This window comes from Hypanus sabinus, chromosome 5, assembly GCF_030144855.1.
Source record: "Hypanus sabinus isolate sHypSab1 chromosome 5, sHypSab1.hap1, whole genome shotgun sequence".
Classification (NCBI taxonomy): Eukaryota; Metazoa; Chordata; class Chondrichthyes; order Myliobatiformes; family Dasyatidae; genus Hypanus; species Hypanus sabinus.
Genome location: NC_082710.1, coordinates 150,641,821 through 150,661,844, shown reverse-complemented (window position 1 = coordinate 150,661,844; position 20,024 = coordinate 150,641,821). Strand labels below are relative to the sequence as shown.

Sequence of the window (20,024 nt, the reverse complement as noted above, 5' to 3'; positions counted from 1 at the left end):
AGGATGTACTGTAGGTAGTGGGAATGACTTTGCAAGTTCACATCATGAGTGGTATATTTTACCACTGAAATATTGGAAATAGTCAAGGCTGCAAGTAATTACGTCGTCTCCTTTAGGACCAACTGATCCCTGTGGACCAGGGGATCCTCGATCTCCCTTCTCCCCTTGTTCGCCCGGAGGTCCGATCAATCCAATGAGACCAGGGTGACCCTGGAAGAGAAACACACGCATTCAATTAAAAGACCCAGCGAAAGCCACAGAGAATCAATAAAGAGGTTCACAGGGAGTTTGTGAAAAGCGTCACAGTAGGCTATGATACAAATCACAAACATATCACATATATAAGAGTGAGAAAGATAAAGAGACAGTGACAGGAAAGGATAGAGTGGAAGATATACAGAGACAAATAGATAGACAGACAAACAGAGGTAGAGAAAGAGAGAGACAGAGGAATGAATGGTGAAGGAGTCAGGTCTGCCACTGAGGAATTGTGATGGATCACAAATGCAGAAATATATAGAACATAGAATAGTACAGCACATTCCAGTCCCTTTGGCCCACAATGTTGTGTCAACCCTCAAACCCTGCCTCCCATATAACCCCCCACTTTAAATTCCTGCATATACCTGTCTAGTAGTCTCTTAAATTTCACTAGTGTATCTGCCTCCAGCACTGACTCAGGCAGTGCATCCCACGCACCAAGCACTCTCTGAGTAAAAAACCTTCCTCTAATATCCCTCCTCTGACCTTAAAGCCATGTCCTCTTGTGCTGAGCAGTGGTGCCCTGGGGAAGAGGTGCTGGCTGTCCACTCTGTCTATTCCTCTTAATATCTTGTACACCTCTATCATGTCTCCTCACGTCCTCCTTCTCTCCAAAGAGTAAAGCCCTAGTTCCCTTAATCTCTGATCATAATCCATACTCTCTAACCCAGGCAGCATCCTGGTAAATCTCCTCTGTACCCTTTCCAAAGCTTCCACATTCTTCTTATAGTGAGGCAACCAGAACTGGACACAGTACTCCAAGTGTGGCCTAACTAGAGTTTTATAGAGCTGCATCATTACATCGCGTCTCTTAAACTCTATCCCTCGACTTATGAAAGCTAACACCCCATAAGCTTTCTTAACTACCCTATCTATCTTTGAGGCAACTTTCAGGGATCTGTGGACATGTACCCCCAGATCCCTCTGCTCTTCCACACTACCAAGTATCCTGCCATTTACTTTGTACTCTGCCTTGGAGTTTGTCGTTCCAAAGTGTTCCACCTCACACTTCTCCGGGTTGAACTCCATCTGCCACTTCTCAGCCCACTTCTGTTTCCTCTCAATGTCTCTCTGCAATCTTCAACAATTCTCTACACTATCTACAACACCATCTGTGTTGTCTGCAAACTTGCCAACCCACCCTTCTAACCCATACCCAGGTCGTTAATAAAAATCACGGAAAGTAGAGGTCGCAGAATAGATCCTTGTGGGACACCACTTGTCACAACCCTCTAATCTGAATGTATTCCCTCCACCATTACCCTCTGCCTTCTGCAGGCAAGCCAATTCTGAATCCACCTGGCCAAACTTCCCTGGATCCCATGCCTTCTGACTTTCTGAATAAAACTACCATGTGGAACCTTGTCAAGTGCCTTACTGAAATCCATGTAGATCACATCCACTGCACTACCCTCATCTATATGCCTGCTCACCTCCTCAAAGAACTCTATCAGGCTTGTTAGGCATGATCTGCCTTTCACAAAGCCATGCTGACTGTCCCTGATCAGACCATGATTCTCTAAATGCCCTTAGATCCTATCTCTAAGAATCTTTTCCAACAGCTTTCCCACCACAGACTTAAGCCTCACTGGTCTATAATTACCTGGACTATCCCTACTACCTTTTTTGAACAATATAAAAGCAAGAGGAGAATAAGATTGCACTGGAGTGTGTGCAGATTCCTGGAGATTCACCAGCTTGTTGTCTGGGATGGAGTGTTTCAATAATGAAGAGAGAAAAGTTAGGCAGTGTTTGTTTCCCTTACATTGGAGGACACTGATGTTTGATGAGACAGAGGTATCAAAATTATGAGGAGCATGCATATAGTACCTAAGAGTAGACTTTTCCACAGGCTTATGGTAAAGAGAAAGAAGCTTAGATGGGATCTTTGGGATCTGAAGAAGAATTCCTTTGCTGAGAGGGTTGTTGGAAACTGGAATAAACTGCCTGAGGGATGGTGGCAGCAAAGACTTACATTTAAAAGTATCTTGACAAACACATCAATTATCAATGCATAGAAAACCAAGGTCAAATTGTCAGTAAATGGAATTATTATAAATAGATGGAGTCATGGAGCTGAACAACACAGAAAGAGGCTCATTGGCTCAAGATATGTATACTATTCCCACTTGCCCCCATTAGAAACATTTCTTATTTCAGCAGCTGTCTAAATGTCTGTTAAATGTAGTGACTATCTGATTGCATCACCTCCTCCGGCAGTGAGTTACAGATGTAAGAGTACTTGATGGACATTCTGTGCTAATTGACTCTGACTCATTTGAGTGTGGGCGATCCCAGTTATGCAGCTCAGTCAGAATTCAAACGCTGAATTCAATTAAAAGAAAGAAACAACCACAGATAAATTACTGATCATTCACATAGTGCATGCTGATTGGAGTGTCTGAGTCAAATGTTGATTGGCCAATGTATCAGTGGCTTGGAGGCTTGGCCAGAGATCCAAGTGCTGGGCCCACACACAGAGAGCAAGGTTGCAAATGACCACACATAGAATCATGGTGATATAAGGCCTGAGTTCAAGAATAGTTGGAACTTCCAAGAGATCTCTGAGGATCACAGAAAGAATATCAGTGGAAGAAGACATTTGAAGTGAGTGAGCATCACCTGCCCAAACTACCTACTGTTCGAGATTGAGATTGAGGTTGAATCTGGCTGACATGCCAGCAACACCCAGCTCTGCTCCCTGCCTCATTACCTCCATTTCTCTCAGGTTTACTACTCCTGCACACCAAAGATGTCCTGCTTCCCCTCTGGGAGTGTATGGCGGAGCATGCCTTGCAGTGAGGCCAAGGTTCCCTCTGACATTTCACTAATATTGATACCCCCTTGCAGTGGACATGAAGAAAGAGGCTTGTGCATTGTAGTTGGTGAGTGGATAACTGTCTGAGGTTTAGAAACCAGAAAAACAGCCTGTCCAATGGGAAGTCGTACCTTCTCTCCCTTGACACCACCATCTCCCTTCAAGCCCGGCAAACCAGGAGGACCCTACAGTCAGAGGAGGAGAGAGCATGGGATTAATAATAGAAGAGTACAGTATATTGCATAATAATAATATTGGAGTACAAAGGTGTGTCATGTACAACCCAACCATGAACTCTATTCCAGATCTGGCATTGAAACACAAAACTTCAGTTACAATGTAGCTGTCAATAGGAACAGGATCTCCAACAAGACCATTTCTTTTTACTGCCCAGACTCATGACCCTGTGGGTATTGCACCAAGAACAATCCTTGACCAGAAACCAACCACACCAGAGACTGCAGATGTTGGAACCTAGAGCAACACATGAAGGCACTGGTCAAGCAGTATCTGTGGAGGGAAGTGGACAAGTGGCCAGACCCTTCATTGACCCTCAACTTTCACCATCGACTGTCCATTTCCCTCCATAGATGTTGCCTGACCTGCTGAGTTCCTCCAACTCTTCACATGAAGTTGGCATGCTACAGGGAGTGATTTATCTCCAAGTACCTCAAAACCTTCACAACAGCTGCAAAGCACAAGCTATGAGGGTGCGAGAATATTGTCCCCCTGCTGCAATGAGACAAGAACACTCAAGATACTTGAACCCACCCATCTGCCTAAATGTTCACTCCCTCTTCTACTGAGTGCAATGTGCACCATCTACAAATGCACCACAGTAACACACCCAAGCTACTCCAACAGCACCTCCCAAACCCAACACCTCTACAACCAAGAAGTATGATGGCAGCAAATGCAGGGTGACACCACAACCAAGTTACACAACATCCCAACAAGGAAACAGATTGCTGCTCTTTTAGCGTCACACTGTCAAAAACCTGTATGTCCCACCACAAAGAGTGGGACAGTGGCTGTTCAAGGTGAGAGCATTCCACCTGCTGCTGAGGGCATTCAGGGATGGACCTCCCAACAATAAAGGAAAAGCAGGGTGCTCTCCAGCAGTAACTAATTAACCCACATCCAATTCTTTCTCTCTGTAGCAGATGAATTTTGCACTAAGAGCGAGATTTGGATCTGAAAGATCATTAGAGACTGAATCTATTCAAGGCAACATGGTTAGACTTAGAGTCATCTGGATATTAGGGACTCAGTGTGATCAAGGCAATAGGGGACAGTATAGATGCCTGTTGAACTATCAAGGGGCTTACTATCGTTGAGGTTTGGTGATCCCTGAGTGACCACTTGACCACTTGGGCTACAGTGAGGTTGGAGGTGCCCAGTAGCTCAATGATGTTGAAATATTGGAAGGTTTAGGGCTGTCCAGAGTATTGAAGGTCTCTGTCTTGTAGGAAATTGGGAGTTGACATGTGATTGGATGAGGTGATTCAGTGGAGATATCAGTGGAGTGGGTGGGTGATGCTATCAGGGTAATAGGAGGTTTTGTGCTGTGGAGGGGTCAGAGGGATGGCAGGTTGTTAGTGCCAGTGGAGTGCAGGGGGCTCAGGGCTGTCCAAGTACTAAGGTACTCCAATGTGCCAAAGATATCAGTGGGTTTGTGGTCTCCATGATTCATTTCACTTAGTAGCACAAATTGTGCTCAGACACTTTCCATTGCCTATGCTGGGCAATATCACCATGTACCCTGAGGTTAAACTTTTACAGATGCACTATTCAAAATATCCTGAATGGTTGCATCACCTGATACAGCAATTCCAATGCACGGAAACACGGGAGTCTGCAGAGTCTTATCCATCATGGGCACAATTTTTACCACCATTATATAATCGACAGGAAGGCAGCATCTATCATCAAGGATTCCTACCATGCAGGACATGCCCTCTTCTCACTGATCCCATTGGGCAGGAGGTACAGATGCCTGAACATGCACCATCAGGTTCAGGAATGGCTATTTTCCTACAACTATTAAGTTCTTGAACCAATCCTACCTCAGCAACGGAACATTAAAGACCCTCTCTTGCACCACCACGGACTTGTCTCTGACTGTGTCTTATTTTTGGCACTAAGGTCTTGTTTTGCACAGTATTCTTTTGCCTGTACTGTCTTGTAACATGTATATCTTACCTACTGCTAAATTGTCCAAGGTCTATGCCTTCTTGCCAATCATGGTGTTGCTGCAAGCAAATTTTATCATTGTTCTTGTACCTCACCATTTTGTGCACATCACAACAAGTTTGACTTGGCTTGATTTGCCTAAATTACATTCCAACCAATGGCAGCAAACACTGAGAAGTCTCCAAGGTTTACCTACCATTGGGCCAGGAGGGCCGACTTGTCCCGGGACTCCAGGGGTTCCTTGTTCACCCTGTGAGAAAGAGAAAGAGAAGTAGAGGCATTAGTATCAATGGGCTCACAACTCACAACACAAAACTAGGTAAGAGGGAAGAGGGAGAAAGGGAGAGAGAAAGAGAAATAAAAAGGAAGGAAGAGGGAAATATTTTGGAAAGAGGGAGAGAAAGAGAGTGAAAAAGAGAGGTGGTAAAAAGCAAGAGAGAGAAAGGTCATAGAAAGTGTATGTGGTAGAGGGAAAAGAGGAAGGTTAAAAAAAGGAGAGATTGTGGAAGAGAAAGTGAATGAGGTGGTGAGTGAGGGTAAGAGTGTCAGAATGAAGGAACAGGAATAAAGATAAAGAGAGATAGAGAGATAAGAAAAAATAGGATAAGACAGGAAACGAGCGAGATGGTAAGAGAGGAGGGTAGAGAGAGGGTAAGTGTGAGAGAGAAGAAGCTATGAGGGAGAGAGGTGGAGAACGTATGTGAGAAAGAGATAGAGAGGGTGAGAATGTGGGACGGAGGTGAATAAGAGATGCGGAGGAGACAACATTTGGATAAGGTCTGCTCTGAGCATTCTAAATTAGTGGGACAGGCCATAGTAACTATATTTAGTTATGTACTGTGCAAATGGGCTGTTTGGCACAACTCATCCGTGCTGACTAAGATGTCCAACTAGAGCTAGTTAATTTGCTTGTACTTGCCTGGTATCCTTCTCTCCAAGTAACTGGCCAAATATCCTACAGATATTGTAATTGTATCTGACTGTTCTACTTCTGGCAGGTTATTTCAAAAACTCACTGCCCTCTGTGAGAGAAGTTTGCTCCCTGGTCCCTTTTAAATTATCCTCTGTCATCTTAAACTTATGTTGTCTAGTTTTGGACTCCCATACCCTGGGAAAAAGACTGTGATCATGCACCTTTTGTATTCTGCTCATGATTTTATATATAATGTCATCCTTCAGAACCTCCTATACTCCAGCAAAAATGTCCCACCTTATGCAGTTTCTCCTTATAATGCAAACCCTCCAATCCCAGCAACATCTTCATAAATCCATTTTGAGCACTCTGCAGAGTGATCAGAACTGCACAGATGTGGCCTTATCAATTTCCTCTACACCACATCTCCTGTAATCAATGCCCTGACCAATGAAGGTAAACATGCCAAACACGCTAGCTGGCCATACTGATCAATGGCCCCTGAAGAACACTTGGACTTAATCTGGGAGCAGACATTCTAAATAAGGACAAGGCTAGTTTTATGAGGTACCGAGATGATTTAGTTACATATTTTCACCATTATCAGAGCAGACAGAGGGAAGCCACTCAATGAGGACATACATATAAGCCATTGAAAGGGTGAAATCTAATTCTAGATGCTCATTGATATGATTCAAAGGCAGGGGAGAGTGGAAAAGATAGACGTTGACAGTTCAGTGCTGCCTATCCCCGGAGGCCTTTGGGCACTAAAGTCCACTTCAATAAGGATAAAAGAAATTACTGCCTGAAAGACTAGTGGTAACCAAGACCATATAAAAAAACGTGAGAGTTTGGAGATCTTAGAAAAAAACAGCCAAGAGATGGGAATCAGATTAATCTGAAGTATTAGTTGGCCACAATGGAGACAATGGACCAAATGTCTTCGCTCAATTCTCATGAAACTTAATGAGGTACTTCTACAAGAGCATGTCCCAGTTAGTGAAACAGCCATATAAACACATCTGTGATGGACCTGGATCCCAGAGAGCTAGTGGACAATGGTGGGAAGAAACTCTACTCACAAAGTAAATACAAGGACCTTTGACATACTAGCAGCTTAAATACTGAAAATCTCAGAAACTAATTGAAGCTTTAAAAACTACTAAACACCTAAAATTCACCATTTTTAATTTTTAAAGAACTGAAGGAAAAAGTCATTTCTAAAAATTCAAATAATTAAAATTTAACACAATGCACCCTGAAACCAATGCAGATACAACCAGCAATTGTTCACTGCATGACCTGTGCAATGTCAACAAACAGAACATATTTGTACAAATGCTAGCGACCAGTTGATTGCAGCTTTGGGAATTCTCCATTCCTGCAAAAGTACTAAAGCTATGATCCTTAGCAGTGAGAATCAGCAAACATGTTTCTGCAAGATCTGAACCCAGTGTCCTGAACATGGGTCTTGACCTGAAACCTTGACTGTCCATTCCCGTCTATAAATGCTGCCTGATCCATTGAGTTCTTCCAGCACTTTGTGTGTTGTGCCATCAGCTTACAAGATTAATTGTAAGGTGATAACATTTGAAAGGCTGTGAAAAGGAAAAAGGTAGACTTCTGAAATTGTAGAAATTTACAGCGAAAGCAAGGACTCTTGACACACTGAGCAGAGAAAAGTCATCTCTCCCATTCAGCAATTTCTCCTCCCCAGCTTAATGAAGTACAACAAAGCCAGTAATATCCAAGAACTTTCTAAATATCATAAGGATCTTGCCTTCCCCAGCCTCTGGGCTGTGAGTTCCAACCTTTCCCCTTCTGGGTTAAGACCATAAGATATATGAGCAGAAGTAGGTCATTCGGCAAATCGAGTCTGCTCCGCCATTCAGTCACGGCTGATCCAATTCTTCCAGTCATCCAAATTCACCTGCCTTCTCTCCATACTCTTTGATGCCCTGGCTGATTAAGAATCTATCTATCTCTGCCTTAAATACACCCAATGACTTGGCCTCCACAGCCGCTCGTGGCAACAAATTGTATAGATTTTTCACCTTCTGACTAAAGTAATTTCTCCACATCTCTGTTCTAAATAGACTTCCTTCAATCCTGAAGTCATGCCCTCATGTCATAGACTTCCCCGCAATGGGAAATAACTTTGCCATATCTAATCTGTTCAGGCATTTTAATATTTGCAATGTTTCTATGATATCTCCCCCTCATTCTCTTGAACTCCAGTGAATACAGCCCAACAGCTGCCTGATGTTCCTCATACCATAACCCTTTCATTTCTGGAATCATTCTCATGAATCTTCTCTGACCTCTCTCCAATATCAGTATATCCTTTCTAAAAGGAGCCCAAAACTGCACACAATACCCCAAGTGTCATCTCACGAGTGACTTATAGAGCCTCAACATCACATCCCTGCTCTTATATTCTATACCTCTAGAAATGAATGCCAACATTGCATTTACCTTCTTCACCACCAACTCAACCTGGAGGTTAATCTTTAGGGTATCCTGCGCAAGGATACCCAAGTCCCTGTGCATCTCTGCACTTCGAATTCTCACTCCATCTAAATAATAATCTACCCGTTTATTTCTTCCACCAAAGTGCATGTCTATACACTTTCCAATGCTGTATTTTCTTTGCCACTTCTTTGCCCATTCCCCTAAGCTATCTAAGCCTTTCAGCAGGCTCTCTGTTTCCTCAACACTACCCGCTCCTCCACCTATCTTTGTATCATCAGCAAAGTTAGCCACAAATCCATTAATCCCACAGTCCAAATCATTGACATACATCGTAAAAAGCAGCAGTCCCAACATGAACCCCTGTGGAACTCCACTGGTAACCATCAGGCAGCCAGAATAGGATCCTTTTCTTCCCATTCTCTGCTTCCTGCCGATCAACAAATGCTCCACCCTCGCTAGTAACTTCCCTGTAATTTCATGGGCTCTTATCTTGCTATGCAGCCTCCTGTCTGGCACCTTGTCATAGACTTACTGAAAATCCAAATGTACTACATCCATTAAAGTAATTGCACATTTCCTTTCCTGAATCCTTTGGATTATTTTAAATCCACACCTCTCCTTAAAAAGGAAGGTTGCTTTCTACTTCAGACCACCTGGTTGGAAGATTTAATCAACTTCCAAGAATGATGGGCTAATTGGTGTGAATTACATTTTTAAATGGGATCCATTGATTACTTTCCGACATATGCCACACAAGGATGTTTCAGAATGCAGTCAGGTTTGGAGTGGGAGATGGAATTCAAGGTACCCCTCTAATCTATGTTCACCAATCTATCCCACACAACAGCAGTGGAGTTATAGAGTGATGCATTACAGAATCAAGCCCTTCAGCCTGACTTGTCCATGCCAAACAAGTTGGTTACCTGAGCTAGCCCCATTTGTTTTAGTTTAACCAATACCCTTCTATACCCTTTTATCCCTGTACCTGTCCAAGTGTTTTTTAAGCATTTTATTTAAACTCATCTCTACCACTTCATCTGGCAGCTCATATCATATACTCACCACCCTAGGTGTAATTAACATGCCCATCAACAACTGTAATCATTCACCTTATCTATGATTTTAGAAACACATAAGGTCACCCTTCAGCATCCTGTGCTTTGGGTTAAAAAGTCCCTGCCTATCCAGTCTCTCCTAATAGTTCATGCTCTCCAGTCCTAATAATATCCTTGTAAATCCTCTTCACCACCCCTTTCAACTTCAGAACTTCCATTCCATAGCTGGGTGAACCGAACTGTACACAGTGCTCAAATGCAGTCTCATCATTCACTTGCCTGGTCAGAATCTTTCAATTACCATGCAAAACCTTGCGTTGTTACCCCTTGTGAGTCATGTTCACACCTCTTCCTGTAGGACATACCTGAGCACCAGGAATACCACGGAGACCCTCAGGACCTTGCTTTCCTGCTGCACCCTGCGGGCCAACAGGTCCGGTCTTCCCATGAGGTCCTACTGCACCAGGTTCACCCTGAGATACGAAGAAAGAAAATGTCAACACAGGCAGGCACAGGGAGCTGTAGCCAGTACTGATGCACAAACTGCAAAACCTCCTCTGCTGACTCCCTCCAGCTCAATTCATCCCTCATACAGCATAACTCCATTACTCAGTGCAATGGGAATTTCCTGCCTTCATGCCACAGCCCTGCCACCAACTCCATGCCACCACAGGTGAGGGTCAGCTATATTAAATCACAGGGCATGCTGCTTTGTTCTCGCCTGCTTCCAGAAAGGGCAGGAGTGAAGGAATAATTGTTTCAGGACTGGGACCTGTATCACTTCTCTGCTCACGCACATACCTTGTCTCAGGAATGGTGCCCACCAAGGTGCTGCCTCAAGACAGCAATGTCTATCATCAAAGATCCCGCATCATGCACCCATGCCATTTTCTTGTAACTACCATCGTACAGGAGGTACGGAAGCCTGAGGTTCCACAGCACCATGTTCACATCTCTTCAACCATTTGTTTCTGAAAGCATTGCCCTAAAATGAACTTTGTTTTTTGGTGTTCTATTATGTTCTTTCTAGAATAATTTATGATGTTAACTTGAGTTTCTCATGTGAATGTTGTGACTCTAATGCTCTGTGCCTGTGATCCTCCAGTAAGTGCATTTTTCATTGCACCTGTGCAAACATGTATTTGTGCATATGGCAATAAACTCTGCCTTTACAACACAGCTATTGTACTTGTGGGATCTCCTATTACCCAGCTCAGCAGAGGGGGAACTGGAGAGAATGTTGACAGTCACCTGTATCCGGCTAAGCAGTATCCATCTGATGGTCTCCACATTTACTGTGGGATTTCTCCTAGTGGATCGATCTTTTGGGTAAGAGCACAAGCTGATAACCTGACACAAAGTAGACCCACTTTCAAATGGGTCTTTCCTCGGGAAGGCTGAAAAATGTAAATATCGGGGAATGATGCTTTTCACCAGGAAATTCAGGGATTGGGAAGATGTCAGACTGCAGTAGGGGAAACTAATCACTGATGATTGTCCCTCTGCTGGTGCAGACTCCCGGGAAGTAGTTCAGGGACTGTTTTTTGTCGCTTACATCTTAGAAACCCCTGGGCACCTCTTGATAATAGAGGGCTGAGGCTGGCTCCATGAAGTGACCCAGCAATTCAACTGTGTACCTCTCCCTATATGAACTCACCCTCAATTCTCCCAGCAATGATAACAACAGCTGGATTTTCACCACTGCTTACCTTTTTGCCTTTCTCTCCCTCTCGACCCTCGGGACCACGAGCTCCGGCTGGACCCTGTGAGAAGAGGACAGAGAGAGCCAGATATTAACTCTGGAGATGAAGCAACAGGGAGAGGCGGGACAACTCCCTATCCTGGTGAAGACAGAAAAAGAATTCACCCATGCATGCAGTCCCCTTTTTATGACAGGTTAAATTCCCAAGAACTATTCATTGTTGGGAATGAACATAAAGTGTGCGGGAGAGGACCACAGGAACATCTGTGATGGGAGAGTGAGCAGGCACAAGAAGAGGAGCCACCAGCTGGCCTCACTGAAACTGTGAGTGAGTGCATGAGTTTGCTTAGTGCCTCCAGATTTTGAGGCTATGGATGGGGTGAGAGAAGGGACAGGGAAATGCACAGGAAGATGCGTGCAGCTCCTGAAGAGGCTGGCAGATCCATCTCATCCTTCCAGCTGATTGTATGTCTACTGATGTGTGTCCATAGCCTGGGGAGGACATGTAACTGTGCCATGGATGATCAAAGCAGCTCCCCACCTTCTCAGTAATGGCAGCTACGCAGATTCCAATAACAGAGGCTACTCCTGGTAACCCATTGCATTAAGATAGCATTACAGTTAGTACAACACTTACAGTATAGGCAACCTGTGTTCAATTACCGCTGTTACCGCTAAGGAGTTTGTATATTCTCCCCGTGACCATACAGGTTTCTTCAGGTTCTCCATTTTCCTCCCACAGTTCAAAGATGTACCAGTTGGTGGGTTAATTGTTCATTGTAAGTCATTTGTGATTAAGCTAGGATTAAATCGGGGGATTGCTAGGAAGCATGATTCTAAGGGCCTTCTGCACTGTACCTCAATAAGTAAATATATCGAAACAAAAATAAATGCTAGTCTCAGTTTTTTTGTGCAGACACCTTCTCACTTTTCACCTCTAGCAGTGCAAAGGGCTGAGCCCCTCCCTCACAGCACTATAGGCTTGGGTTTGATCCTGACCTCCGCCTCAGCTTGTGTGGAGTTTATTACTTCTGCTCGTGACTGAGCAGGTTTATTCCAGCAGCTCTGGTTTCCTCCCACATACCTAAATCAAGCAGGTTGTTAGATTAATTGGCTGATGAAGATTATCCCTCATGTCTAGATTCATGGTAGAATTCAGGGGGATTTGATCGGAACATGGGGAGAATAAAAAATGGGCTTAATCGAAGATTAGGTGCTCAATGATCAGCAATAATTTAGTGGCGGGAAGGGCCTGTTTCTGTGACTAACTTCAACCCAAGCTGGCATAGTGGCTACTGTGATGCTATTACAGATCAGGAGTTCAGAGTACAATCCTGACACTGTTCTGTAAGGAGTTTGAACTTTTTCCTTGTGGAATGTGTGGGTGTTCTCCAGTTTCCTCCCACAGAGCAAAGACATACCGGTTAATTGGTCATTATAAATTGTCCCATGATTAGGTTAAAGTTAATCTGATTTGTTGGGGGTTGCTAAGGTGGCATGGCTCAAAAGGCTGAAAAGTCCTACTCTGTGCTGTATTGTTAAATAAATAAATAAAAATAAATAAAACCCAAATAATACCATCTTCCAATTTCAGAGCTTGACTGTACCCTTCCACCCTCTCACTTCTTCATCTTACAGTGCAGCCCAGGAATTGCAAGGTGTGTAAGATTGTTCCAAGTTCAATGCAGGAACAGCTCCTGATCATGGTGGAGTTAGCCACCATGTAAGTCAGAGCTGGAGACCTTATGAAACCCATCACTTTTACTGATACCTGACTGTATGGTCTGTGAATACTAGAGAATTGAAAAAAATTGTTAGAAACATTCAGTTGGTGAGGCAGTAACTGTGAGAAAGAAAGGTTCCTTTTCAGTCAAAGACCCTTAATCAGATGGATCTTTTTTCCTTACAAATTCAAGGGTCAAGATTGTTTAATGTTATTTCCAGTACACAAGTGCAATGTAGAACAAAATAATAGATACTGGCTGAGCTACAACTGCTTCAACAATTTTATCCCAAGTCACCCACCCCTTAGTGCCGGGATAAAGAACTCGCTCAGTTCTCTCGCCATTTCAACAGCGTCTGGACCACAGATGTCAATGTTACCTCATTCCCAGTACCCTAAAGATACTTCGCACTTCAGATTGAGGCTGGTGTAGACCCAACTCCCAGTTACTGATCTCACATAGCCCCCTGCTCCCAGTTGTAGACCTTACATATCCCCAGTCTCCGTCTATGAGTGGAAATTATGTAAGTTCTAGCTTACCCTCTTCCCAGGAGGACCTGGTGGACCCACTTCTCCGGTTGGACCTGGAGACCCCTGTGTGGTGAGAGATGAGAGAGAGGTAGGTCAGTCTTTAAGCAAAGCAGCCATTGCCTAAGAAGGAACACAGCAAACTTCCTGTCATTACTTACTGGTTCCCCTTGCTCGCCAGTTTCTCCCCTTTCACCTTTAGCACCATCATGACCCTAAGAAAAGGAGAATAAAAAGCACAGGTTTAAAAATGTATAAACTTGGTCAGTCCCACTGATCTTGAAAGGAACACCGTGTGACGATCAATTGGATACCACTGAGTTCCTGCCACCGCCCCGGTCTCATCACTTACAAAGTTCCAGTAGCATTATACAGCTTATTTTTTGATTTGTTGTAAATCCACCTTATATTAAATATTTTGGAATATATTTTATTACTACTTAACTTATTTGTAGCAATATTACTTTATATATTGTGTGAGAGTTACATTTACTGTGTCATGCACTTTGGTCTAGAGGAATGTACTTCTGTTTGGCAGATTACATGTATACAGTTGAATGAAAATCAATTTTCACTTAAACTGTTGCCTCACAGCAGTTACAAGGTGATGGCATGGTCTTGTGCGTAGACCATTGACCAGTTGCCGGCTCCAGAGACACAGGTTCAATCCTGACCTCAGATGGGGTCTGTGTTCTGTTTCCAGTCTCTCTATGATCATATGTTAAGTTGGTTTAAGTTTTTTACACAGAGGGTTGTGAGTGCCTGGAATGACTTGCCGGGGATGGTGGTGGAGGCTAAAACATTAGGGATATTTAACAGCCTCTTGGACAGGCACATGGATGAAAGAAAAATGGAGGGTTACGGGGTAGTGTGGGTGTAGTACATTTTTTAAGGATTATATGGGTCGGCACAACATGGAGGGCTGAAGGGCCTGTACTGTGCTGTAGTGTTCTATGGTTCTATAGTTCTATGTATGATCCAATTTTTCTCTCATATCCCAAGCATGAAACTGTAACACCCTGGATGCATGACAGACTTCAGGTGCTGGAATCAGGAGCAACACACAATCTGCTGGAAAAATTCAGTGGGTCAGGCAGCACCCCAGGAGAGAAATGGACAGTTGACATTTCAGCTCAAGCCACTTCATCTGTGAAGGATCTCAACCCAAAATGTTGATGGTCCATTTCCTTCCATAAATGCTGTCGAACCCCCATCACCTTGTATGCTGCTCAGTGTAATATAACATTCAGCGTATGTAAGTGGAAAAGAGACTGAAAAAGGAGTCAGTGGGCATATGAAAGAAATTACTGGGCAACAGGGCGGAGAGTAGGGAGGAATGCAACTAATATGGATTTTTTGTCATGAACTAGTAGGGACCCAAGAGGCTCATTAGCTTCCTTTCTTGCCATATTAAAGTAATTAGGCTATTTTATTGGCAGAAAGAAAGCAGCAAGCGTGAGGTAAAGGCACAGATAAGAGAGGAGTTGGCCTGTTGACTCTCAGAGTTTTGTGGAAGAGAGAGTTAGAACAGAGTGCTGTAAGAAATGGACAGGGGCAGCAATGTGAGGAAAAGAATAAAGTCTCAGAGCTCAGGCCTCCATGTCCAATAGCATTGACAAGCTGGCACCATGGCATGAGAATATGATAACTCGGAACACAATGGGTGAATGGGCTGCCCATCCACGAGGGGAGTACATCAAAACTCTGTCCATATAAAGATGGATTATCCCATCTAGCCCACAAGTGGGAACACTTGCATCCAAAACCATCTGACTCTATGCCAGGAGCAAAGGGATCAATAACTTTTATCATGCTGGCATAGTTCAATGGTTAATCAGAAACTGATATAGGTAATAGAACTTTATTATTGTCACTTGTATGGAGAGGTACTGTAAAACTTTTGTTTCCATGGCATTCAGACAGATCAACCCATACGTAAATACAATGAAGTGAATTAAAAGGAAAAAAAAACAAACAGAACACAGAATATGGTGTTACAGTTTCATGGAAAGTGCAAAGCAGGTAGACAGTAAGATACAAGGGTCATGCTGAGGTTCTTTGAGATGTACATAGTTCATCTTTATCAGGAGGTCTTATCATGGGTCTTATAACGAGGAGAGCACACAGGATAGAGAGGTTTTTGTGCAGGACATAGACGTGCATCTGAAAGACAGCAGTAACTGTTCAGTAAATGTCATACACCTCCCTTAAAGAACACAAAAGGGATGATTAAGGCTAAGACAAACTCGGCAGATGCCAGTACAATGTATTTTAATTCAGCTTGGCAAAGTATTTGCAAGATTCTGCACGATCACCAACTAACTGTTTACCCATTTCTTTATCGTGCCTGGTTCAAAAACCTGGAACATCCATCTCAATACTCTGCCACATTTCCTGTAGTATTCAGTCAGGCAATGTAACCTCTACACAGAGGGCTGAGGGGTGAGTGATCAATACTGACCTTCCTTGTGGCATTCAGAAGGAATAGAAAAGGAGGCAAGCAACATGCAGACCAATAAGAATAGTAGGAGGAAGGCTTTTTAAGTTCTCTGATACTTACGCGTGGGCCAACTTCACCAGGAGGACCAGGATCTCCAGGGAAACCAACGGGGCCCTGTGGAGGGAGGGAAGAGTAGTAAATAGATCATTCAAGTTGCATCATGATGACCAATAGAACATGACAATGGCTCCACATATTTATAGCAGTGAGTGCAGACATACTTGTTCAATGACATCTCTGGATCGCCTTACTATACAAAATGGTCCATTCATAATGACAGCTTGTCCCTCTCCTGTGGATAAGGCCATGCCCAGGTGTCCTGGGAGAGGGGGCACAGTGCTCATCATTTCATTAGAGGCTTTCCAGGACTTGAGGACACCGCAGAGATTGGGATGGATCTTGGGCACTATTACCAAATTTTAGGTCTAACCATATTGCGGATGCACCCCAGGACTTATGCCAAATCTGCCTAAACCATTCCAACCTGAATGTGAGCCACCAGTACTTCAGATAGTTCACCATGTGCAGCAAATGCATCAAATTAGACTGACCTAAATGGCATATTTTGTCACAGGTACCAAGGTACAGTGAAAAGCCTGAGTTGCATACTGTTCATATGCATCATCCATTACAGTAGCACATTGAGGTAGTACAAGGCAAACCAGCAACAGAATTCACAATGAAATATTACAGTTGCAGAAAAAGTGCAGTGTACGTAGAAAAATGGGCACAAGGTCAAAATGAGGTAGACTATGTAGACAAGAGTCTATTTTGCTGTACTAGAGAACCATTCAATAAATGGAGCGGGGCTGTAACTTGATGTAGTGAGAGAGAACTTGCATGTACATTGGACAGTAATCAGATCTGATGAAGTGGGACTAGCACATTTGTGACAATGCTCCAAATTCCCAATGGAATAACTATCTTGTCCATTGAGAAGATGTGAGCTCAGTCAGAGATCAGTTACAATGGTGGTTTCTGTGATCAGTTACAACAGTGGTCTCGGCTAGTGATCATTTACAGCAGTGGCCTCAATAGTCGGTTATATCAGGGGTCTCGGCCTTAATATAACAATTAGCTGCAGTGGTTTCGGTCGTGGTCTCGGTCAGTGGTAAGCTACAGCAGATGTCTCAAGTGGCAAGTTCCATCAAGGGTCTCTGATAATTTACATCATGGGTTTCAATGGACAGATACAGTAAAGATCTCAATGGTCAGTTGCACCCAGAAGTGGTCTCAGTCAAGGGTCCGAATCTGACTCTGAATCAGTAATACATCATAATAAAAAACTATAAATTAGAAAAAGTAATGCTTTAAAAATTAAATTAAATAAGTAGAGCAAAAAGAGTGCAAGAAAAAGAAAAATACATATGGAGGTAGTATACATGGGTTTACCATCCATTCAGAAATCTGATGGTGGAGGAGTGGAAGCTGTTTCTAAAACATTGAGTGTGTGTACCTCCTCCTTGATGGTAGCAATGAGAAGAGGGCTTTCCTTGGATGACGGAAGTCCCTAATGATAAATGCCTCCTTTCTGCAGCATTGCCTTTTGAAGATATATCAGTTAGTTATATTGATGGTCTTAGCGGTCAGTTACATCAGTGGTCAGTTATATCAGTGGTCTCAGTGGTCAGTTATATCAGTGGTCTCAGTGGTCAGTTATATCAGTGGTCTCAGTGGTCAGTTATATCAGTGGGCTCAGTGGTCAGTTATATCATTAGGCTCAGTGGTCAGTTATATCAGTGGTCTCAGTGGTCAGTTATATCAGTGGGCTCAGTGGTCAGTTATATCAGTGGGCTCAGTGGTCAGTTATATCATTAGGCTCAGTGGTCAGTTATATCAGTGGTCTCAGTGGTCAGTTATATCAGTGGTCTCAGTGGTCAGTTATATCAGTGGGCTCAGTGGTCAGTTATATCAGTGGGCTCAGTGGTCAGTTATATCATTAGGCTCAGTGGTCAGTTATATCAGTGGGCTCAGTTATAGTAGTGGTCTCTGCATTGGTCAGATTGGCCTCTTACACATAGCCAGGACTGAGACTCAACATGGCCTGCGCCATCCCATCCGAAAACCAGAATGGACAAACAACCAACTCAGACATGTCTTTGCACCACTACGCGATGCTTGGGGTGGGCAGGGTTCCCTTTTTAAAAGGAAACCCGTCAGTTTCCACTGTTTATAGTAACAGTACATCACTGACACAATCATAGAAGTTCACAGGTCAGAAAAAGTCTCTTCAGTTGGATTTGTCCATGCTAATCAAGGTGCCCATCCTAGCTAATCCATTTGCCTGCATTTGGCCTGTATCCCTTTAATCCTTACCTATCCATGTACCTGCCCAAATGCATTTTTAGCACTGAGACTTATCTACCTCTACCACCTGCTGTGGCAGCACATACCACATACCCACCACCCTCCACATGAAAAAGACAATGGACACATTCCAGCTACAGCTATTAGTTAAATAAGCCTTGAATGAACTGCGGCACATAGCCATAAGCAGGTTATGAACATATTCCTTTTTCTTACAGACACCCAGAAGTCAGTATTTCCTTTAAGTCAGAAAACACTGGATGTAGTAACCAGACCTCCACAGTACTGTAATAAATGGTGTTGATGAGGGCCAATAAATAATATTTATTTATTGCTTTCACTGGCCAAGGTACAATGATATGAAGTCAGGCAGATTTGAGATCTACTTACAGGATTGCCTTTGGGCCCATCATCACCAGTGGGTCCTCTGGTACCTGGTGGCCCAGCAGCGCCCGGCTGTCCAGTCTCTCCTTGTTCTCCTCTTTCACCTTTAGGACCCTGTTTATTGATTTTAAAAACAGAAAACATATAAGAGTGAGCATGTCCAGCAGATTGATATCCTCACTTCATGATCACAATGTTTTCCTCATCACTGATTGCTGGGCTGCAAGCAAACTGGGCACTCAGCCAGCCACCTGCACATTCCAGAGATAGGGAGCAAGATTCCCAGTGGAATGAACACTCATTGCAGTTGCTGAAGGGCAGAATTTTGTCATGAAAAGGCACTTCAAAATACTGCCCCACATAACATTACTGGGGAGTGTATAATGCCTGACTAAAGTTAGAGTGCCTTGGTCAGTGCCTGTGTTAGGGAGAACCACAGGTTTTGTAGAAAATTTGGGGAGAAATTCAAGAGCTTATGGCTTATGTAATTGCCAATAGTGAAAGGGAGGCAGAAAGGAATGCTAGGGCAGGGTTAAGCCGTTGCCTTGGATTGGAGACTCAAGAGATTCTGCAGGTGCTGGAAATCTTGAGCATGACACACAAAATGCATCTGTGGAGGGAAATCAAGGGTTTTGGTCTGAAGCATCAACTGTTTCTTTTCCTCCATATATACTGCTACCAGCTGAGTTCCTCTAGCATTTTGTGTGTGTTGCCTTAGACTGGACGTGTGTTACTCAGGTCTAAGAGTAGAGGACTCATTCTCAGCTAAAACAAGTCACAATATCCAGTGCCTTCTATATAGTCAGAGGAGATCTGAACACCCTCACCTCCTCTCAGTTCATCACATATTTGATGAACAAGCTGATCAGAGATGCCACAGCACAACAAACCTGCCTGATATTCTGACTGGGCTGAAGGATGCTGCATATTAGAGAGTTGGACAAAATGTCCATGGAATATTCCAAAATTCTTCCCAGCCAATGATTTCCTTATGCAACAATGTGATTTGCTTTAGCAATTTTGAGTGAGAAACAAGTAAAAGCCAAAACACTGGTACACTTCCCCTGTAATTTGTATTACTGCCACTATTGCCAGCTAAACAGGCACCATGTGATAGTGATAATAAATCTACTTCTGACCCTGATCCCTGTTCTCATTTCCTCAAACT

General features: G+C 43.5%; 1 protein-coding gene across 1 annotated transcript in view; it reads right to left on the bottom strand.

Annotated features, from left to right (window-relative positions):
- The window catches only part of LOC132394459 (collagen alpha-1(V) chain-like), a 251,204-nt gene that overhangs the window by 21,012 nt on the left and 210,168 nt on the right, over positions 1-20,024 (bottom strand). The window contains exons 51-59 of the mRNA XM_059970642.1: positions 18,863-18,970; positions 16,226-16,279; positions 13,827-13,880; positions 13,678-13,731; positions 11,422-11,475; positions 10,078-10,185; positions 5,469-5,522; positions 3,211-3,264; positions 103-210 (exon numbers count right to left, since the gene is read on the bottom strand). Of these exons, the coding sequence (XP_059826625.1) occupies positions 103-210; positions 3,211-3,264; positions 5,469-5,522; positions 10,078-10,185; positions 11,422-11,475; positions 13,678-13,731; positions 13,827-13,880; positions 16,226-16,279; positions 18,863-18,970 (648 nt within the window). The remainder of the gene's footprint in view (positions 1-102; positions 211-3,210; positions 3,265-5,468; positions 5,523-10,077; positions 10,186-11,421; positions 11,476-13,677; positions 13,732-13,826; positions 13,881-16,225; positions 16,280-18,862; positions 18,971-20,024) is intronic.